Source organism: Pollachius pollachius (assembly GCF_949987615.1).
Source record: "Pollachius pollachius genome assembly, chromosome: 12".
Taxonomy (NCBI): Eukaryota; Metazoa; Chordata; class Actinopteri; order Gadiformes; family Gadidae; genus Pollachius; species Pollachius pollachius.
In genome coordinates, this window is record NC_136945.1 from 21146457 (window position 1) to 21165417 (window position 18961).

General features: G+C 49.7%; 2 protein-coding genes across 2 annotated transcripts in view; one reads left to right on the top strand and one right to left on the bottom strand.

The window, feature by feature from the left end:
- Positions 1-1465: 1465 nt before the first annotated feature.
- On the bottom strand, positions 1466-15137 carry ptpdc1a (protein tyrosine phosphatase domain containing 1a). The gene is made up of 10 exons (XM_079747796.1): positions 14989-15137; positions 12577-12672; positions 9487-9658; positions 8431-8511; positions 7952-8070; positions 6219-6356; positions 4830-5872; positions 3779-3967; positions 3194-3304; positions 1466-2623 (listed from the first exon to the last, which is right to left on the bottom strand). The coding sequence occupies exons 2-10, from the start codon at positions 12662-12664 to the stop codon at positions 2510-2512; spliced, it is 2055 nt and encodes a 684-aa protein (XP_079603922.1). The 5' UTR covers positions 12665-12672; positions 14989-15137; the 3' UTR covers positions 1466-2509.
- Positions 15138-16923: 1786 nt separating this feature from the next.
- The window catches only part of barx1 (BARX homeobox 1), a 2891-nt gene continuing 853 nt past the window's right edge, over positions 16924-18961 (top strand). The window contains exons 1-3 of the mRNA XM_079748764.1: positions 16924-17463; positions 18401-18689; positions 18811-18895. Of these exons, the coding sequence (XP_079604890.1) occupies positions 17262-17463; positions 18401-18689; positions 18811-18895 (576 nt within the window). The 5' untranslated portion in view covers positions 16924-17261. The remainder of the gene's footprint in view (positions 17464-18400; positions 18690-18810; positions 18896-18961) is intronic.

The window sequence follows — 18961 nt, forward strand, 5'->3', positions numbered from 1 at the left end:
AGACCCGTCTCCTCAAAAAGGAAATCAAAAATCTTACACACACATCATACGTGATGTCAACCCAACGTCAATCCGGTCGTTCACAAAACGATCCATCGGTAGACCTGAAGCAGTATCACTCCTCAAGGAAGGCAGTAGAATGTGTAGTTATCTTCTGAAACGGGTAAAATCACTACCCTTAAACTATACAATCTACTACCTCACACTGAATGAGCGAATCAAGACGTCTGGGCTGGTGGGCGGAGGGCAGCAGCCGGGTCGTAGGGCACCAGCGGCCTGTCCGGGCCGGGCCAGAGGGCGGCTGCGACCGGACCAGAGGTCAGCAGCGGCGGGCAGGGAGCAGCGGCTGGGCCGGGCCGGAGGGCGGCCGCAGCAGCGGGGCGGAGGGCGAAGTGTCACTGGGACTTTGGGAAAGACAGTAGGTTGAATAGTCATCTCCCAGTGTGGGTGTGACCCTAAAACTATACAACCAACTACCTCATCCCAGAGGCTGAACAGAGCGGCCGTCACACGATTCTTACCCCCAATTTCAGCTCCGAGATCGGACTAGTAGGGAGCGAAGGAGCGGTTCCTCACGGGGCACAGAATCACTCGGAGCTGGCATGAAAAGAGTGCGTTGGATCTCTTCTGATCTGAATATTGAGGTTTTCTTTTAAATAAATGTAAACGTGTACGATTGTCTGCTAGGCTGACAATGTTGCACACACATCTGCCTGCACGCATTTTTTAATTCGTAGATATATATATTTACATCTAGTATTATAATCAGATTTAAGAGGTTAATGTTCAGAGTGCATATTGTTTTAACTAAGCAGGGATCCACATTCCAACGTGGTCGTCCTAGCATGCTAACGGTTTTAGCTAAAAAGGTAGCAACATTCCAACGTGGTTTTCCCATGGATGTCCCTAGCATGCTAACAGTTTGAGCTAAAGGTAGCCACATTCCAACGTGGTTGTCCTAGCGAGCTAACGGTAGCATGCTAACATCAGTCAAAAATGTTGCCACGCAATACGACTGGCACATATTTTACTATGCACGACTATTCGGGGGAATCTACAACGGCGTGTTTTTCCTTCCAGAGCACGGTGTGATAATGGTGAACCCACCTGTCGTCCATGTATTCCCCACCCTGCCTTCCTAATTTCTTATTTTTTAGAACTGTGTTGGTGGGGCGTCTTCTTCTGGTTCTCACGTTGGTCACCAAACAACTTAAGATGGGATTTACCGCCACCTACTGAAGGAGGAGGATCTGGAGATGAATTCAATGAACCATATTTTACATACATGGACGTTTTATTCCAGAAACCTCTATTATGAGACGATTAAACTGTAAAACACAATTTTTTTTGTTCTGAAGATGTAATATTGTTTAATTTTAAAACAAAATCTGCAAGATTATGGTGCGGTTACATTTCAAAACTGGTCGCAGAAAAAAATAAAATAATAATAACGGTTAGCCTTTTTTATTTCAGCAAATAGTCACCATGTTAGAATGCAGTAAAACAGTGAATTTCATACAAAGTCGCACATTCCTGCCGTGTGTGGCAGATATGCTTGTCGGTGCTTCTTACGGTTAAGGTGTCCGCCAGTCTACATTTCATGGTGTCCAGAGGAAGGGTGAGGTCAGGGTGTGGTTTACAGAGTGTCTTCGACAGACGTCTAACACACGGGAGGCCTACGGCATCTAAAGCAGCACAGTACAGTTGAAGGTACGACAGGAGTCACTCAAAACAGAGGCCTTTTGCAAAAAAGCAAAATTAGGAGGCAGGTACACACTTCGTATGCAATGCACCAGTGCAGTCAGAAAGTGTGTGTGTGTGTTACATTATTGTGGTGCCAATGAATTGCTTGGACTAGGTTACAAAAGGTGACATTCTTCAACTCTCAACACGATTACAACAATTATATGTTTTGCATGTGGCCCCAGGTACAATCCATAATCCATCTTTAAACAATGCAAACTTGCATTTTGTCACCTATGATAACGAGTTCTCAATATAAATCGCTCAAAGACGATAACACACAATGAGGCATTTGCACAGTGTAAAAAAAAATGATATTGTGGTTCAACATTCAGCTACGTCCCCTTCCCAATTACCCTATTTATATTTGGGCAGAAAGCACATTTAAATACACATTTCCTTCATTGAAATCGTCCCTTCAGTGCATTTCAACCAGTAGTAACATCAGAAGTGATCCAATTCCTCCGCCTTGTACTAAACAGAACAGGACACTTGTACAGGACACCAGAAAAGCAAGTGTAGTGGCACGTTCGAACACAAGATGGCAGTGTTTAGTAGAAAATAAACAAGTCAAACAAAACCCACGTCTACCCTGCAACATGAAACAATGGCGGACAAATGTTAAAAGAAAACATATTTAAAAACAATCAATAAATAAGGTCAGGGGGAATTCTGCAGCATCGGCAGCAAGCAGCTGATTTTTGTCTTGTAATAATGCCCAAATGGTAGAAATGGAAAAGTGTTAATGGCGCCTCACTTCTGACGGTCAGGAGAAGTCTCGGCTCTCCGTCGCTCTCTGCCTCATCTCGTGCAGAACAGGCCGCAGGATGGCCTTTAAAGTCTTGTACAACGCCTGGTTGCTCTCCAACTCACCATCCATCTTACGAAGAACAGAGCGAGAATGGGCAAAATAAGAGCTCGTCAGTTAATCCTAGTTTATTACTATTAGGTCATTTAGCTGCTGCTCTTAGCCAAAGGGACTTTTGAAGAGGTTGTAGCAGATGAATGTAATTGATTAGCAGGTAAGGATATGGGCATTTTGCCTCAGTAAGCCCACAGTAGACTGTAGACATCGGGATTCGAACACACAACCTTTTGGCCGGGAGTCATTGGGGTCGGCTTAGCTCAGGAGGTAGAGCAGTTGTCTTGTAGCCGTTAGGTTGCTAGTTCGATCCCCAGCTCCTCCTAGCTGAGTGTCGATGTGTCCCTGAGCAAGACACCCTAACGGCTCCTGACGAGCTGGCTGTCGCCCTGCGCGGTTGACTCCGCCGTCGGTGTGTCAATGTGTGTATCAACCGATGTAAGTCGCTTTGTATAAAAGCGTCTGCTAAATGCCCTGATTGTAAGTGAGTCAAACCGTCGTCACCGCCAGGCCATCCGACGGACTCTGGCCCCGAGGAGAGCTTGAGTAGAGTCGTGTGGCCGTGGGGATGTGTTCCAGGAGCCCTACCTTGGTGAAGCCTCGTATGGTGCGGTTGAGGAAGGCCTCCTCCAGGTCTGTGGGGCTGGGGAAGAGGCAGGCCGCACACTCCAGGATACACAGCAGGGTGAGCCGGTGGCCCTGGGGGACCCGGGCAGCGAGCGGTTACACACACGTTGAGACGCAACCGCGCACACGCAGACGCACACACGCAGCTGCACACGCAGACGCACACATGCATGCCGACACACACACACGGAGACGCACACAGAAACACAGACTCACACAAAGACGCACACAGAAACAAAGGCTCACACTAACATACACGCACGCACACTCAGAGAGACACACACAGAGGCAAAGATACATGCAGACACACACGTACACAAACATTCTACGCAGACTTCGATACGCACAGACACACACAGGCCCAAGAACGCTGACAAAAAAAAACACACACACACACACCCAGACCCACACACACACACACAAACAGGCACAGATACACACACACAAACAGAGACAAACAGGCACAGATACACACACACACACAAACAGAGACAAACAGGCACAGATACAAACAGGCACAGATACACACACACACACACGGCCTACCTTCTCCAGGGAGTCCAGCGCCCTCTGGGGGTTGTAGCTGGCGTCCCCCATCAGCAGGGCCACGTCGGCCCCCCTGATGACGGGCTCCTTCAGCTGCTCCAGCCAGGACCACATCAGGCCTGACAGCACCGCGGGGTCCTGCTCCGCACACAGCCGCTCCCACGCACCCTCCTTCCCGTTCAGGTCCGCCTGGGCCGCGACGCGGAAGGACCAGAGGAGGAACAAGGGTCATGAGATTGGATGAAGGTCCCATGTTATAACGCCTGGCGTGGGTGTGATCAGCCGTTACAAGCCTTTGCAAATCTGCCTCTTCCTGTGTTTTAGTGACATCACAAGTGCAGGGCTGGTAGGAAGCGAAATTATCTGTGCCTGAAATTATCAAATACATTCGAAGACACGATAGAGAATTGCCTTTCTTGACAACGATAAAAGGAGCGGAACTCGCACACCGTGTAGCCGACGCTACAATACGTTTTGATCGCATGAAAGCGTAAGGTGCTACCCAAAGTGCGTGCACGATGTTTTCAGTCCCATTCAGACCATCCTTAGTGCAAACACACAAAGGTTAAAGACTTCCTTATATAGACTACGCCTAGTTGGTGGCAGACATGTCCATCAAAAGGTCAGGTAGGTTGACGTGTTGACTAGACATTTTAAAAAGGCACCGCTCAACTATTTTCACTTTTCTTGTCAACATACATGGCCGGGCTCAAGCCTGAATTCAGGCACCACGCCTGAACTCAGGCACCACGCCTGAACTCTATCGGGCCTGCAAGTGGGCGTGTCCGCCTAGATGTGCGCTAGGAAGATCAGCCTACCAGCCGACCCAGTGGCCTCGTCTGTCCGTCACACGTTCAGGTGGACACGCCCACTTGTGATGTCAGAAGAGGCCGATTTTCAAAACGGCTTGTAGCGGCTAATCACACTCACACCTGGTGGTGTCACATGTCACCTCGAAGTAAACATAAGCGCATTGTGCACGTTCAAAGTTTGGTTGGTTGTCACGGTTACTGTGTCCTAAAGGTTCCTGGCGCTGTACTGGGCCCCTAACCTGCCACGCCGACACCTTGCTGGTCAGCTCCCGGCCCCTCAGGTCCATGGCCAGCGCCCTGGCCACCAGGAGGCGCCTGGCGTCCATGGCCATGTCCGACTGCAGCCTGACCACGAGGGCATCTCCCCGCCCGCCACCTCTCCCCGCAGAGGAGTCCCCTGGTGGGGCCACGGCGGCCGCCTCCGGCGCCCTCTCTGCTGCGGAGGTGTCCAGCGCTCCCCCTCCCTCCTCTGAGACCCCTGGACTCTGAGCCCCCCCGCCCGGGAGGGGGGGAGAGGAGGCGGAGCTCGGGGGGCCGCTGCTGAAGCTGCCGCCGCTGGCCGGGTCCCGGGGGGGGAGGCCGCGGAGGGCGGCGTGCGACAGGAAGGGCTTGATGAGCCCGTCGACGGGCAGCAGGGGCCGCTGCAGGTGGGGGCGGGGCTCGGGCTGGTAGAGGGCGGAGTCGCTGTAGCTCAGCCTCCGGTTGCCCGGGAGGGGGGGGACGGCGGGGACGTTCCAGGTGGGCCCCTGGACGACGGCGCCGCCCGTCAGGGGCCGGTCAGGGGGCCCCGTTGGAGGCAGCGGGAGGCCGGGGAGAAGGCACGGCGACGGCGGCGGAGCCATGGGGATGCCCTTCCCCCTCATCTCCTTCCCCAGCTGCTGCAAGGCCTGCTGGGACACCGTCTTCTCCACCTCGGCCGCCAGGTCGGAGCGCGGTGGCGGCACGGCGGCGGCAGCGGCGCGGCGGTCGGCCGCGAGGTCCAGCAGCCGCCGGCACGCCAGACGCACGATCTTGGGCACGTTCTTCATCTGGCGCGCCTCGTAGCCGTGCAGCAGGTGGCGCTGGCGGGTCAGGTACTGGGACAGTGTGACGGCGTGGTGGCCGGCGGGCGCCGCGCAGGCGAACACGCTGCGCAGCGGCACCAGGAAGGCGGCGAACTCGCGAACGCAGAGCAGCTGGCCGCGCGTCTGGACGGAGTTGGGCCGCTTGGCGCGGACGAACAGGATGGCCTGGTCCGCCGTCATGCGGGCCGTGAAGACCAGGTAGCAGGCCAGCAGCACACCTGGGGGGGGGGGGGGTACGGGATGAACTGTGGTGGCTCATGTTGTCATAAAGCAGAGCCAATGAATGGATGCTGATGAGTTATAATACTAAAATAGTAAAAACTGTCATAAATGATCACTTTACACACTAAAAAACCTAGCCTAGGTCTAAAAGCCCGAAATAAATAATGACTAATAGATGAATTATGGTTAACAATTAAACATCTACAATTAAAAATGCATACTATAGATTCTAAACTACCATTTATTAATTTAGCACAGGCTTTAAATGACAAGTTAGCCATACTTGAACAGTTGTGCACAGTGCAGTGTGCTGGAACAGCCATCACTGCTGCTCCCACCCACCTGTTCTGCCCAGACCTGCGTGGCAGTGGACGGCCATCTTGCCCTCCTGTATAGCGAAGGACATGACCTTCACCATGTCCAAGATGGTGGTCAGGGACGCCACGCCGTAGTCCTTCCACCCAAAGTTATAGAAGTAAACTGAGAAGAACCAGAGGAAAAAATAGTAAGACTTCGGAGATCACAGACACCACAGCCTCGGTCATAAATTATGGCATTATCCACGGTTGATAACTTGTTGCCGAATCCATCAAATATGTACTTTTTCCAAAAAGTAAACGTTACGGACACGACGCAGACCAAAGCCGTTGGACGTCTTTGAGAGGCGTTTCCCTACGTCCTAAACAATGGTTCAGGACGCACGCCAAGTGAGGAGACTCTCTGCCAACTGGGAGAGCTAGAAGATCTCTTCGCCGAATGTTAAAGGACACAGTTTACGTGACAGCGGGGAAGGTGACAAGGACAAATCGGGTCTAATAAAATTTGTGGCGCGATGTCAGCAGAAACCTGTCAAAACAGACCTAAATCTATAGCTCTGGGGACTGTCTGTGTCACTGGCAGAAAGGCAAAGAGCAGTTTAAAACGTGCACTCGGCGCTCGCTATAGAAAGGCCGTCACGTGAACCGAGCAGACGATAGCACAAGGGGAACAGACAGCATGAACAATTAACACCAACAAGCCCAGTCGAGCCAACATGCACCAAAGCTAGATCGACAAATAGACAAACGCAATTCCTAGCAACAGTCCCCCAGTCTCCCAGGGGGACTGAGGGGCTGAAGGGCTGGGGGGCGGATACCCGACGCGGCCGGCTCGTTCGCCGGAGGCTTGTTGTTGAATGTCAAGCAGTAGGTAAACACTCCTCGCTGAGCTGCCTACTCATCGAGCCCTCCGAGTGGAAGTCTCAGAGGAGCTCATTAGCAGCATGTCTGAATCATGGCTTTAATCCCTTGACATTCAACAGTAGCGAGGGGAAGGAAAAGTGAAATGTGCCTGGAGAGGTAAAAGCAGGGCGGACGACGACAGAGCGCCTGTCATCATGAGCCGCCTCTTGTGCAAGGATCTGCTTTAAAGAGTAGGAATCTTACAGAGGAATAATTCTCTGTGGGAAAATGACCTCATTTACGATGATTACGCAAGGCGAGAGACTTTTTTGGCACAATAAGCAAACAGACCCCAGACAGCTAATATTTATACCTCAATCACAGTCCCGTAGCCCACAAACACAGAGGGATGATTCACTATACCTATAGATAACTTAACGAATTATGCTACATTTTGAAGCTAATTTAATCCAAAGCATTTTACAATACCGCAAGTGGCTCTGTTCTAAGCCGGGCTGTCCCCAGTGGGAATCGAACCCTTAACTCTCGTAGCGTTAATGCCCTTCTCTACAAGTTGAGCTCGACCGAACCACAAGCACAAACACCCCGTCTGGCCGACACATAGACCTCCCGGTCCAGTTTGTAGACCAAAACCACATCACATCATTCACATGATGTCACCTACATTCCCAGCCACCGTCATCGTGACTCTTCCCCATAACAACCACATCACCACTTTGGCTTTGTCATTCTACCATTTCTGGTCAAGAAATACCAAGGTGGCGGGCTTGAAAACCAGTTTTATCGATCTTCAGATCACGCTATGTAAATTCCCCTGTACCCAGAGCCCAGCGACTACAGACCGCGGGAGGAAGGGGGAGGAAGGGGGAGGAAGGGGGAGGAAGGGGGACTCACTGCCAGCCTCCATGAAGGCCTCCGGGCGGTAGGTGAAGCCGCTCTGGGGCGCCAGGCTGTTCCCACAGCTGGCGTGCTCCCCGGGGCGCTGCAGGTTAATCACCGTCTTCAGGCCGCACCTGGTCACCAAGACAACGCCGCGTCAGCCTGTAGCGATCACGAGCTAAGTGCTAGCATGTAAAGCTAGCATGTAAGGATGTAGCGCTGAAGTGCACTTGGAGTTAGGAGCGCCGCTGTTAGATGTTGAGGGTGCTGCTGTTAGCTGTTAGCACGTAGCGTTTGCATGCTAGCATGTAGCGCTTACAACACAGCATATACTGGTGATTGATCATATAGACATACACATATTTCATGTGGTTCATATAATAAACGTAATCAATCTATTTGATGGGAGTATCCATACAAATGTTAGTAAGATGATCTATACAAATCAAAAGGGAAAACTATTAAAGTGTGCAGTAGAAGAAGCTATACCGTACCTTTGGAATTGCTCTATTACGTTATATTTTTCGATGATTTCGGTCGAAGGCCTTGCCATAGCGAGCAAGTTGTCTGTGATCCTGTAAGAGAAGATTGATCGTGTTAATCCCAGCTAACCATCATATGGTGTGAAGCACCAACTATTAACCTTATGAAGAGAAGGCGTATGCATGATCAGGTTTGACTGATGCCGCAAAACTTGTTTAACCTCATATGGAATCATCGGAGTGTGGTCGTTATTGAAGTTTCCCTCCATTTTTTTTTTTATAAAGTCAATCAATCATTCAATAGTTACAACCTCAGTTGTAACAATGAGGTATGCAAAGGAAACGCACAATTAAAATCTGTTACTTGTGAAAGAGTAAGGGTGAACTATTGCGGCCATCCCTTCTGACAACAGAGGAATCATCAATGTGAAAGGGAAGGGGCAGGGATATTGATCAAGTTAATGATTTGTTCCTACGTGAACCATGGCTGCCTATGTGGATACAGACACTGAACCGAGAGAGCTGATACAAAGCGATAATAGAGGGAGAGATAAGAGAGAGAGAGAGAACAGAGAAACCTCCCTGCTGTATCTGTAGGAAGACACAGTAGGGCGTTTGGCCTTTAAAGTGTAGAATTGCAAATGAAAACATAATTGGGACATTATTTATGACTTCCTTCATGATGTCATGCAAGACAAAAAACAGGGAGGGATGAGAGACTGGAGCTAGAGAGATATACGAGACGGAGAGAGAGCGAAAGCGAGAAGTACAAGCGATCAGCGAGGTGGGACACAAGATACTTGGATTCAACAAGCAGAGAGTGGAATAAAGCCGTGCCCTCTCGCTTCCAACACCGACTCATTACTAATTAAGCTCTCCGAGTTGCTCTGAACAACTAAAGCCTAAACATGCTAAATAACACCCCACCAAATTAAAACGCCACAAACCTAAATGCGATCAAAGCTACAAAACCGACCAAATCCAAAACAGAGAACGAGAGAGCAGACTCGGCCGTGGCAGAGACGACCCGCTCCCCAGTGGCGACCGCTCGTGGGCCGAGAGACCCACCAGGATGAGTAGAGGCCCTTGACGGCCTGCTCCTCGTCGCTCCAGCGCGAGGGGTTCTCGTACTTGCAGGCCTTGCCCCCGCACGCCATGGAGCACTGCATGTGTCCGGGGATGACGTGGCGCAGCGTCTCCCCCATCTTCGTGTACTTGGCCGTGGGGACCCTCGTGTTGGCTGCAGGGTGGGGTGAGACGGGCCGCAAAGGGGCGACGTGAGACAGCGGTAAGACAAGGCTTTCTACGTGGCGTGCACAGCAATGCTATGATAGCTGTATACGATAATGTCAAATGTGAGGACACCCTGAGCCACTCAGTCATGCAACACCGGAAGACGCTTTCATCTATAGACGCCTACAGCAAGTCTCACAACAGCAACCAAAGCACACAATCAAAACTAAAGAAGCGACGGAACCACCAACACTGAAAACGTGTCAGCAAACAGCAGACACTTTTTGCGTGGGAAGTACATCGATACGCAAAGGCGGGGCGCGTGAATGGATTTACACTACAAGCAGCCTTTAGTTTAAACACAAAGGCCGCTCGGATTGCGTTACGACGGACCCCTTGCCCCTCGCGACGTTTGAAAAGGACAATCCTTAGGAGGACAATACCAGACACCAAGCCGTTTCACAGCGCAACGTGCAAGCCTGGAGCAAACGCAGCGGCGAGGAGCGGCGAGGAGCGGCGAGGAGCGGCGAGGAGCGGCGAGGAGCGGCGAGGAGCGGCGAGGAGCGGCGAGGAGCGGCGAGGAGCGGCGAGGAGCGGCGAGGAGCAGGCGAGGAGCGGCGAGGAGCAGGCGAGGAGCGGCGAGGAGCAGGCTCACTGCTCGCGGCGGCGAGAGCAGCGGCGCGGCGGTCATTACATCTCCCGGCGGGGGGGCTCTCGGCCGGCCCCGCTGGTGGTGCTGCCGGCCGCGGGAGGGCGGGGGGCTGGAGCTGCTCCAGGCTGACGGCCACCATCACCCTCTGGGAGGAGCAGGGCAGCAGCTGGAGGCCGGCGCTGCCGCTGCTCCGCCGCCGCGGGGTCCGGCTCCCGCCCCGGCGGAGCAGCACCTTCAGCAGGACCTCCGAGGCCGAGTGGCGGCGGTCCGGGCGTCGCCGCGCGCCGTCTGCCGCCGCGCCCTCCCCCCCGGCCAGCGAGCGGCGCCCGCTGCGGTGCATCCCGCAAGGTCGCCCGCCCCCCCCCCCCCGGGGGGAAGAGCGAGAGCGGTAGTGCGAGAGCGAGAGAGTGTGCGAGCGAGTCTGGGAGTACCGGTGTGTGTGTGTGTGTGTGTGTGTGTCTGAGAGAACGAGTGTGAGAGAGCACGAGTCGTAGAGTGCGTGTCTGTGTGGGACCGCTGTGTGTGTGAGAGTGAGAGGCAGAGCGAGCGGTAGAGGAGGAGAGGACGGGCGGGTTGGACCGATCGGGGCCAGTGCCCGGCCGTGACTCACAGCCGGATGCCAGCGGTTAGAGGAGGGGGGGGGGGGGGGGGGGGGGGGGGGGGTTGGCCAATAGGATCCGCCGCTTCCCGCCCGCGACATTTGAGGCGTTGTCATGACAACCACCTATGAAGCCGTCACCGGGGAGGCGGACGGGCGTGGGGGTGGGGGTGTCGGGAGAGAGGACGCGCACGTCGTTAAACACAACGGACCCCTCGTGCGCGTGCACGTGCACACACTCACACACACGCACCTACATCATTGATTGTTGGGGGATGTTATGGGAAAATGATAAAAACAGCCCTTGTTTGATCTAAAGGCCAGATGTGGGGGTGGTGAGAGTGCCCACTACACATCCTGCACACAGACAAGACTATTCAATCAGAGTTTGCTCCCGCTGCTTTTCCATTACATCAACAACGTCTGAGTGGTTTATATAACCCGGAGAGCGCTCTCATGTGACAGCCAAACAAATATCGCTCAAGGATTCCCAATTGGAAACGCTTCCTCTGGCTATTGCATTACAAAAGCCCGCAATGAGATTACTCCAACGGGGCCAACGTATTGGCGGTTTCATTCCGTGTGTGCTTTTGATAAAACTGTCACGAAGCAGCCACTCCTGATGAACGTGCACCGTGTTGACAGATGAACACACAAAGACATTGAGAAAGACATCAGTGATGAAATATGGATGGATGGACACAGCCAATGTGACTGTGAACCCGTGCTCGACCACAAACCCCCACGGCCCTTCAGAAGGGATGAGCTCGGCATTAGGAGTGAGCGAAGAGGCTAACACATCTCGCTAGCTTATTAATGCTTTAAGTACCTGATCTCACCTGGCCCTGCTTTAACACAAGTGACGGTATAACTTAACAGAAGACAAGGTGAAAATGTAACACCATGAATCATGAAATCATTCCTTAGCACCTTGCTTTCTGGTTGTGTACCTTACCGTAGATGTTATATAACATTTCCATTTTTTTTGATTGACTATATTGCAGCTCAGATTGTATGTAATATATATCACGCTTATTCAAATGTTATTTTGGCAGTTGCTTTTTAAAGTGGAAATCTCAAAGATTTGAACTTAGAAAAATGTAATTTAAAGAACCATCCTTCGCCGAATGAGGCAAGACGGACCAATATGATCAAAGCAGACTGATATAGGAAATGAGCCAGCATGTCCACTCCCACGACATCTTTTCACATTTAAACCAAATTTATAATGATCCATTTTCCTCCCAGTTTAGCAAATGGATCCTCAATGACGCCCGGTAAGTCCCCTTAATAAATAATGCATTAAGCAAAAAATGTAATAAAATTTAAATTTCAAAGGTCGATATCATCAACACCTGTTGGTGCAAACTCTTTTTAGTCCAGAAAAAAACAAGCATCTCAACACAGGCCAATATATCATGTCTGCATTAAAGTCCCAATCATCACACAAAACAATAAAACTCCATTCCACTCACACAACATTAGCATTAACCCCATCTCATAGGTCCCCTTCTGTTGGTTTATGAACCATGAAAAACTCCAGCCACACACACACACACACACACACACACACACACACACACAATCAGTGGAAACCATCAGACCCCAACCGCTGAGCGAGCAACAGCACTTCCTCCACAAGGCTGCCCCCAGCGACCGGCCGTGCCCCCCTTACCTGTGTCCATGTCTGGGTCGATATCTCCGCAGCAGACTCCACTGGGCGAGTGGGGAAGGTCGCTCAGCACTCCGACAGCGGCTGCCATGGCAGGGACTGCGAGGTGGGGATAAACACGAGTCAGGGTGGGGGTGGAGGTGTGGTGGAGGAGGAGGAGCCGGGGGCGTAGGAACACACAACAGAAAGGCACACAGGTAAAAGGTTTCCGCTAACGAGGCAGGTGCAGCCGCTCAACGCGTGAATCTGCACCACGACAACGGCGGGAGTCAGGAGTGTGGCGCTGAGGGGGGGGGGGGGGATGCACAAGATCATGTGTCAGATCACCGTCGCACCTCTGGGATCAAGGGAGGGGGGGAGGAGAACAGCAGAAAGTAGGGCGAGAGAGGAGACAAACCCCGCGCTGCCGAGTTACAAGCCGCGACCAGGGACCCAGAGCTCGCCAACACTGCAGCCAATTAATACTCTCCTGATGAGAGGGGCCGTTAAAGAAGATGGAATGTGTTGCGGCCGTCGGTGCGTTGCTAATCTGTGTGCTTGCAACGTGAGCCTCCTCATGGCAGGGGCGGGGACTGTCAAGCCTAGCTGGTGGCGATGGCACGATGCCACTGGGGTTAATAATTGATGGTAGGCTGACACTGCGGCCACAGCGGCCTGACAGGCGGACAGAAGAGGCTGCCTCCTTGATTTGAACATGTGATTTTACGCAGGACATATTGGTGTACCGTAACACAACGCTCCCAGACCGCCTGTGTTACCGGGGCTAATAAATGATCCCTTCACACACCAGTGGCTACGGGTTCACAATGGACTGGAGATTTGGTTTATAAGTACGTACCATAATTACAGATGGATACTTTACATTATTAACCAACTGCTATTACTACGGTTTACTCCTTGGATTTGGATGAATTGCGTCCTAGCCGGTGCTTTCACCCAAAGAGAATTCAGACGCATGTCATTAAGGAGAAGGTAGAGGCCAGGTATTCACGCTCTAGAGCGGGTTACTGTTAAGGCTGAGGACATGAAACAGCTAACATGCTTTAGATATCAGGCAGTTGGTTTAGCTCAGGAGGTTGAGCGGTTTGATTTGACTGCAACTGGAAAGTTGCTAGTTTGATTCTTGCTCCTCATAGCCCGAGTCAGACACCTCACCCTAACTGCTATCTCCTTGCGCGGTTGACTCTGCCACGAACGAGTGTTTCAATCTGTAAATCTTGAAGTCTGCTATGTGCCCTGAACGTAAAATGTGACATCAGCAGGCTGTTCTGATGTGTAAACACGGAGGGTAATCAAGAATCTTCAAGCTCATCCATCAATTAAAAAAAGCTCATCCACACACATCCAACACTTGCTTCACGGTTCTCCCCCAGGATCGTACGTTGGGTTTGTACGTTGGGTATGTGACACTCTTAGTGGCACTAGGGGGGAGAGGTGCTATGAATGCTGGTGGCGGCTGCTGCCAGCCTGGCAGACAGCAGGAGCAGTGCGGGAAGGGACAGCCTGACACAGGAGCATTCCTCTTTGCTGATCTCCGATCTCACACACTGACTGTTGTGGTTTGTGTAGCTCCAGAGTTACATTTAGAACATGCTTTGTTTAGATGTGCTTTCTCGAGTGTACCTTTTGACTAAAACTTCCTTCCTCCCTTTTTGGGGGATCCTTGGACGGCCAGATGACAATAGAAATGTGCATGTTCTTTCAAGGATGACAGACCTTCCAATACCCCCATACGTAAATCAATATGTTGACTGTAAAACTCTAAAACCGCCTAAACATGATGCATAATTATAAAGTGATGAGTAGATACTGGGGCGTCGGTAGTCTGTGGGAGGGCGCCCTCTGCTGGTGGAGCCGAGGGCTGGATGAGACTTTATCTCCTTATCTTACAGAGAAATACACACAATCAACTACCGATGTACATTAGTGCATCAGTAGTACATCCATTCATTTGACATGTGCGTTGGCAGACATGAGTCATATACATGTCATGCAACGTTAAGTTCTGGGTTATCTTTCGACATACGCGTCGTTCTGTGATTAAATCACAATGGTCACTGAAATGCAGCACATTTAGTGTTTTGGATGAGAAACACCAGGCGTATGCCTAACTTTTTACTTCAGCTTTAAGTTAGAATTGGACCATCAGACACCATGCACAGGCACTGGTTTGCACAATGTCCCTGATTTATCCTGAAAGACCCACACATGCTGCATTCTTACTAATGTGCAGCATTAGCTGTATCGTAACAGGGTCGCGTTTCTCATTTTATCTCCAAGCACGCATGCATGTCCGCTCAGAAAAGAGGAGCGACTGGGAAACACACCCAAACTACTATGAGTGGTGCTGATGCTGCATGCTAACGGATTAGCACGCTAGCGCTAGGTAAACCGCCGATGGTCGGCCTAACCTACCTTATCCGTCTACTGCGAATCAGCTTCTATCCTTCGGGTTTTCAACAAAGATATCAAATACCAGTCCGATATGTTGGCGTTACACATTTTTACACAATCAAACAAACGTATGGCTCAATAGAGAGCTGTACTCGTCGTAATCCGCATCGTTCGGCCAGCTAGCCTAGCTAGCTAACGAGCTACATTAGCAGTCTGACATATTGTGTTGTGATGCTGCGGTCACGTGACCCCTCCCAGTGGCCGCCCAGTGGTCATCACCTGTGTTGCCAGGTTGTGCGGGGAATCTGGCCCAATCTGGCAACGCCGGTGGTCATCACCCACTTACACACTGTTTGAATCCTGAACAAAAACACATCTGGTGGTTTCCAGTAGCTGAAATGGGAGGATTTAAATGTAGGGCATTTTTTTATTTATTAATGAATTGCTCATAATTGTGATTCAGTTCTTTGAGTGTTTAAATAGGCTGTTTCAAGATTTGAATTATGCATGCCTTATGGTCAAATCATGGTTTCTCCTTTGATTTTTAGTTTCCGGTAAACTGGAGCTCCCAGTTTAATTAGGCTGCATATTAATTATCAGTGGCTTGCTTGTATGACCAATTCTGTTTCAACTGAGTAGGCCTAATTGATTTCCATGTAGTCCATTTGGGGAATTACGTCACCTATTTTGGTCGAGAAACCTAAAAATCAAACAAGTAGAAAATATAAAGGTTTGTAGATTTAACTTCATTGATCTTATTTCAAAGCACAAATTATCAATAGCAATTGAAGTTGCAGAAGGAAGCATTCATGGTGCATGCGTATTTGTGAACTTATGAAGATTAAATGGTTAGCAGGCCTCCTCTGTATTTTGTCAGTGTGTCGTATTACCACTCTTAATTTAAATGACGAATCTAGGATTTAAAAGTTGACATTATGACCTGCAGTGTTAACATCACAACAGAATTGCCCACAATAATTAAGAAATGGAAACTCACTCAGTATAACAATTAATAGCCCAACCGAAATAAGCAAAATCAAATGTAGTATCTTGAGATGTCGTTAAAAAACGAGTCCCTAATTATCTGTTAGTTTTATATTTGATTTTGTCTCTTTACGAGCCGGTTGCTCTTAAGAGCAATCAATGTAGCAAAAATAAATAAATATAGAAAAAGTGTTCCTGAGCTGGAGTGTGAAGACATCAGGGATCATATAGCACCTTTGTGCTGGGAGTCAACGACATTATCAAGTCCTTTCTCGGTTGGTTTCACCCCATTCAAATAACAAATACAGGTAATTAGTAGGCTAATTTGACTATATGGATACAAGAGACGAATTAAATATTATTTAGAATTCTTCGATCTTACTTTTATTATTTTTGTCGTACTCGAATTAGATTTGAATCAGTTTAGCCCTCACATCAAGGGGCCTTAAACAACAAGACCCCCACGCTACAGATCTGTCTTTTTAGAAAGTGGTCTGCAGGACATCAAAGAGTTAACTCCGATGTTTCAGTCTTGATATATGGTTGGTCCGAGAGGGACTATAAGCAGAACAACAAGTTATGAACAGCTATTCTGGAATGAGAAAATTTAAAAAAAAAATCAAACTCGAATATTAATAAAGCATGTGCAGGCCAATCCAAACATATAAACAGACCGAGATTTCAATCAGAAACAAATCCCCAACAGTGAGTCACAATGTGTATCTACTACATAGGCTCCGGGTATTGCTCCCTGCAGAATCACCAAGGGCGAGACTTTAAGACCCAACCAAGCGATATCTCCAACAAGACATGCAATGCAGAAGAAGTTAAGGGCTTTTCACCTACTGTGGGTCGGGGAGGCGAGAGGACGAGCAGCCGAGAGTCGATCCCTGAGGCGGGCGGGGCTTAAGGTCCGCACTCATAAACCCCTCAACTCCTAAAGTCAGTGTCAGGTGACTCGCTCCACGGCAGACCAAGGTGAAGAGCTCTCTCTGCGCTACATACTGGGAATAAACAATGCGCTTTGGGCACCTTTTGTTCAACTCATGGTAACAACCATTTAAACCATTTGAAGCCACGTGAACTCCGCGCTTAGCCCCACAGACGAGGACCCACGGACGCACCAGAGTTTGGGACTTTTGGACGTGTTGCGTTTCTTTCTGTTTCACTACGCTCGGGGATGATTTAAATTTCCCGAGGAGAGCACAGGGGATGTGAGTCTGGAGAACACTTTTGGCGCTAAAGGAGTGGTCATCGCGTTAAAAGAGAATAAAAGGAAAGCGGCGAGTCATTTTGGGCGATCCGATAAAATGCAGCATCCCTTGGAAATGGGAGCGCATTATTACCCGCCCGAAGCACACCCCGACCACCGCTCGCACCGCTACAGGAGTTTCATGATCGAGGAGATCCTGACCGACCACCCGGAGCGCAAGGTGTCTACCCCGGCCGGGGAGCTGCTCAAGTTCGGCGTCCAGGCGCTGCTGTCGGCGCGGCCGTTCCATAGCCACCTTGGTAAGACGCTGCGCCCTATGGCTGATGGTTTGGTTTAGGTTTTATTGAAACACAGTTAGTAGTAGAGAAGAGAGAGAGAGAAAGAGAGAAGTAGAGCACAGACTAGGCCAAAACATTTTTATTTCTCAAATGTATAGTCTGTTAATAAATGTGTGCTTTTTTTTTTCTTTAAATAAAGTTTTACTAGTTGGTTAACTTGGTAAACGCTGCGCTCAGACAATAAACCCTTTTGCGTAAAACCGATGTAGATTTTAGATTTTAAGTTTAGATTAGAAAACGGAAATGTTTTCTAATAAAATACGTATGTCGGTTTACTCAGATTTGAATATCTAGAGATAGGGATTAAAACTCCTTAGATTTGGGATACAATGACTTATTATAAAGCCTAACCAGTTTTTATTCAAATTCGTCATTCGAAAACGAACCCAATGTGCAGACCTGTATGTCAAGTGTTTTGTATGGTGTTACATTTTCTATCAAATATTAATCAGGAAATATATGTAAAAAAGAGCCAGGTTAATAATATAAAATCTTACTCAGCGCGCCGATACGGATTAAAAACATGTTTATATTTGTGTTAATCCTAATTTACCTCTCCAAATAATTGTAGATGGGTTATGCCTTTCTTGAAAAAAAAAATGAAAATCCTCATTCAAAACTAAAATAAACTATGCTGAAAATAACTTAACTAAAACGTTCTGAGTTTAAGGGAACATGTTGTGAAAGCATCCTGGTTGTAATTATTAAAAATTACAACAGGACCACAACTTGTTCCTTTGGGCCTCTAACGGATCTGGTGCAACTTAAATGATCCCAAAGGCGCATTGTTTCTAAAGCCTTATTTAGAAAAGCCTAAAATAACCAATAGCCACTGAACACACAATGTAGACCATAAACGAGCTGACTTTTCCACGTTGTTCCTTTCCTGTCTCCACAGTGTTGAAGGCCGAGCAGGCGAGCCTCCTTAAGTTCCCCATGTCCCCGCTGTCTTGCTCGCTCGGGCCCATGGGCTCGCCGCTACTGTCCGGGCCTCCGGGCATGCAGCTCGGCTCTGCGTCGCACCACCTGCCGCTGGACCTCCACCTCCGCGGCAAGCTGGAGCACCACGGCTCCGACGGCAGCAAGACCAAGAAGGGCCGGCGCAGTCGGACGGTGTTCACGGAGCTCCAGCTGATGGGGTTGGAGAAGAGATTCGAGAAGCAGAAGTACCTCTCCACGCCTGATAGGTAGGTCAAGTGTTGAGCGTGTACTTCGAAATTAAACACACAAATAGTCTGTAATTACGCAAAGCGTCGCACCATCGCAGTCCGGCCTAAACGTTTCCCCCCCCCCCCCCTCCAAACACAGAATAGACCTCGCTGAGTCGCTGGGTCTCAGCCAACTACAGGTGAAGACGTGGTACCAGAACAGAAGAATGAAATGGAAGAAAATAGTGAGTTTCACTCTTTGTTATGATGTCGTTGAACTGGGTTTTCAACCGCTACTCATGATATAGGAA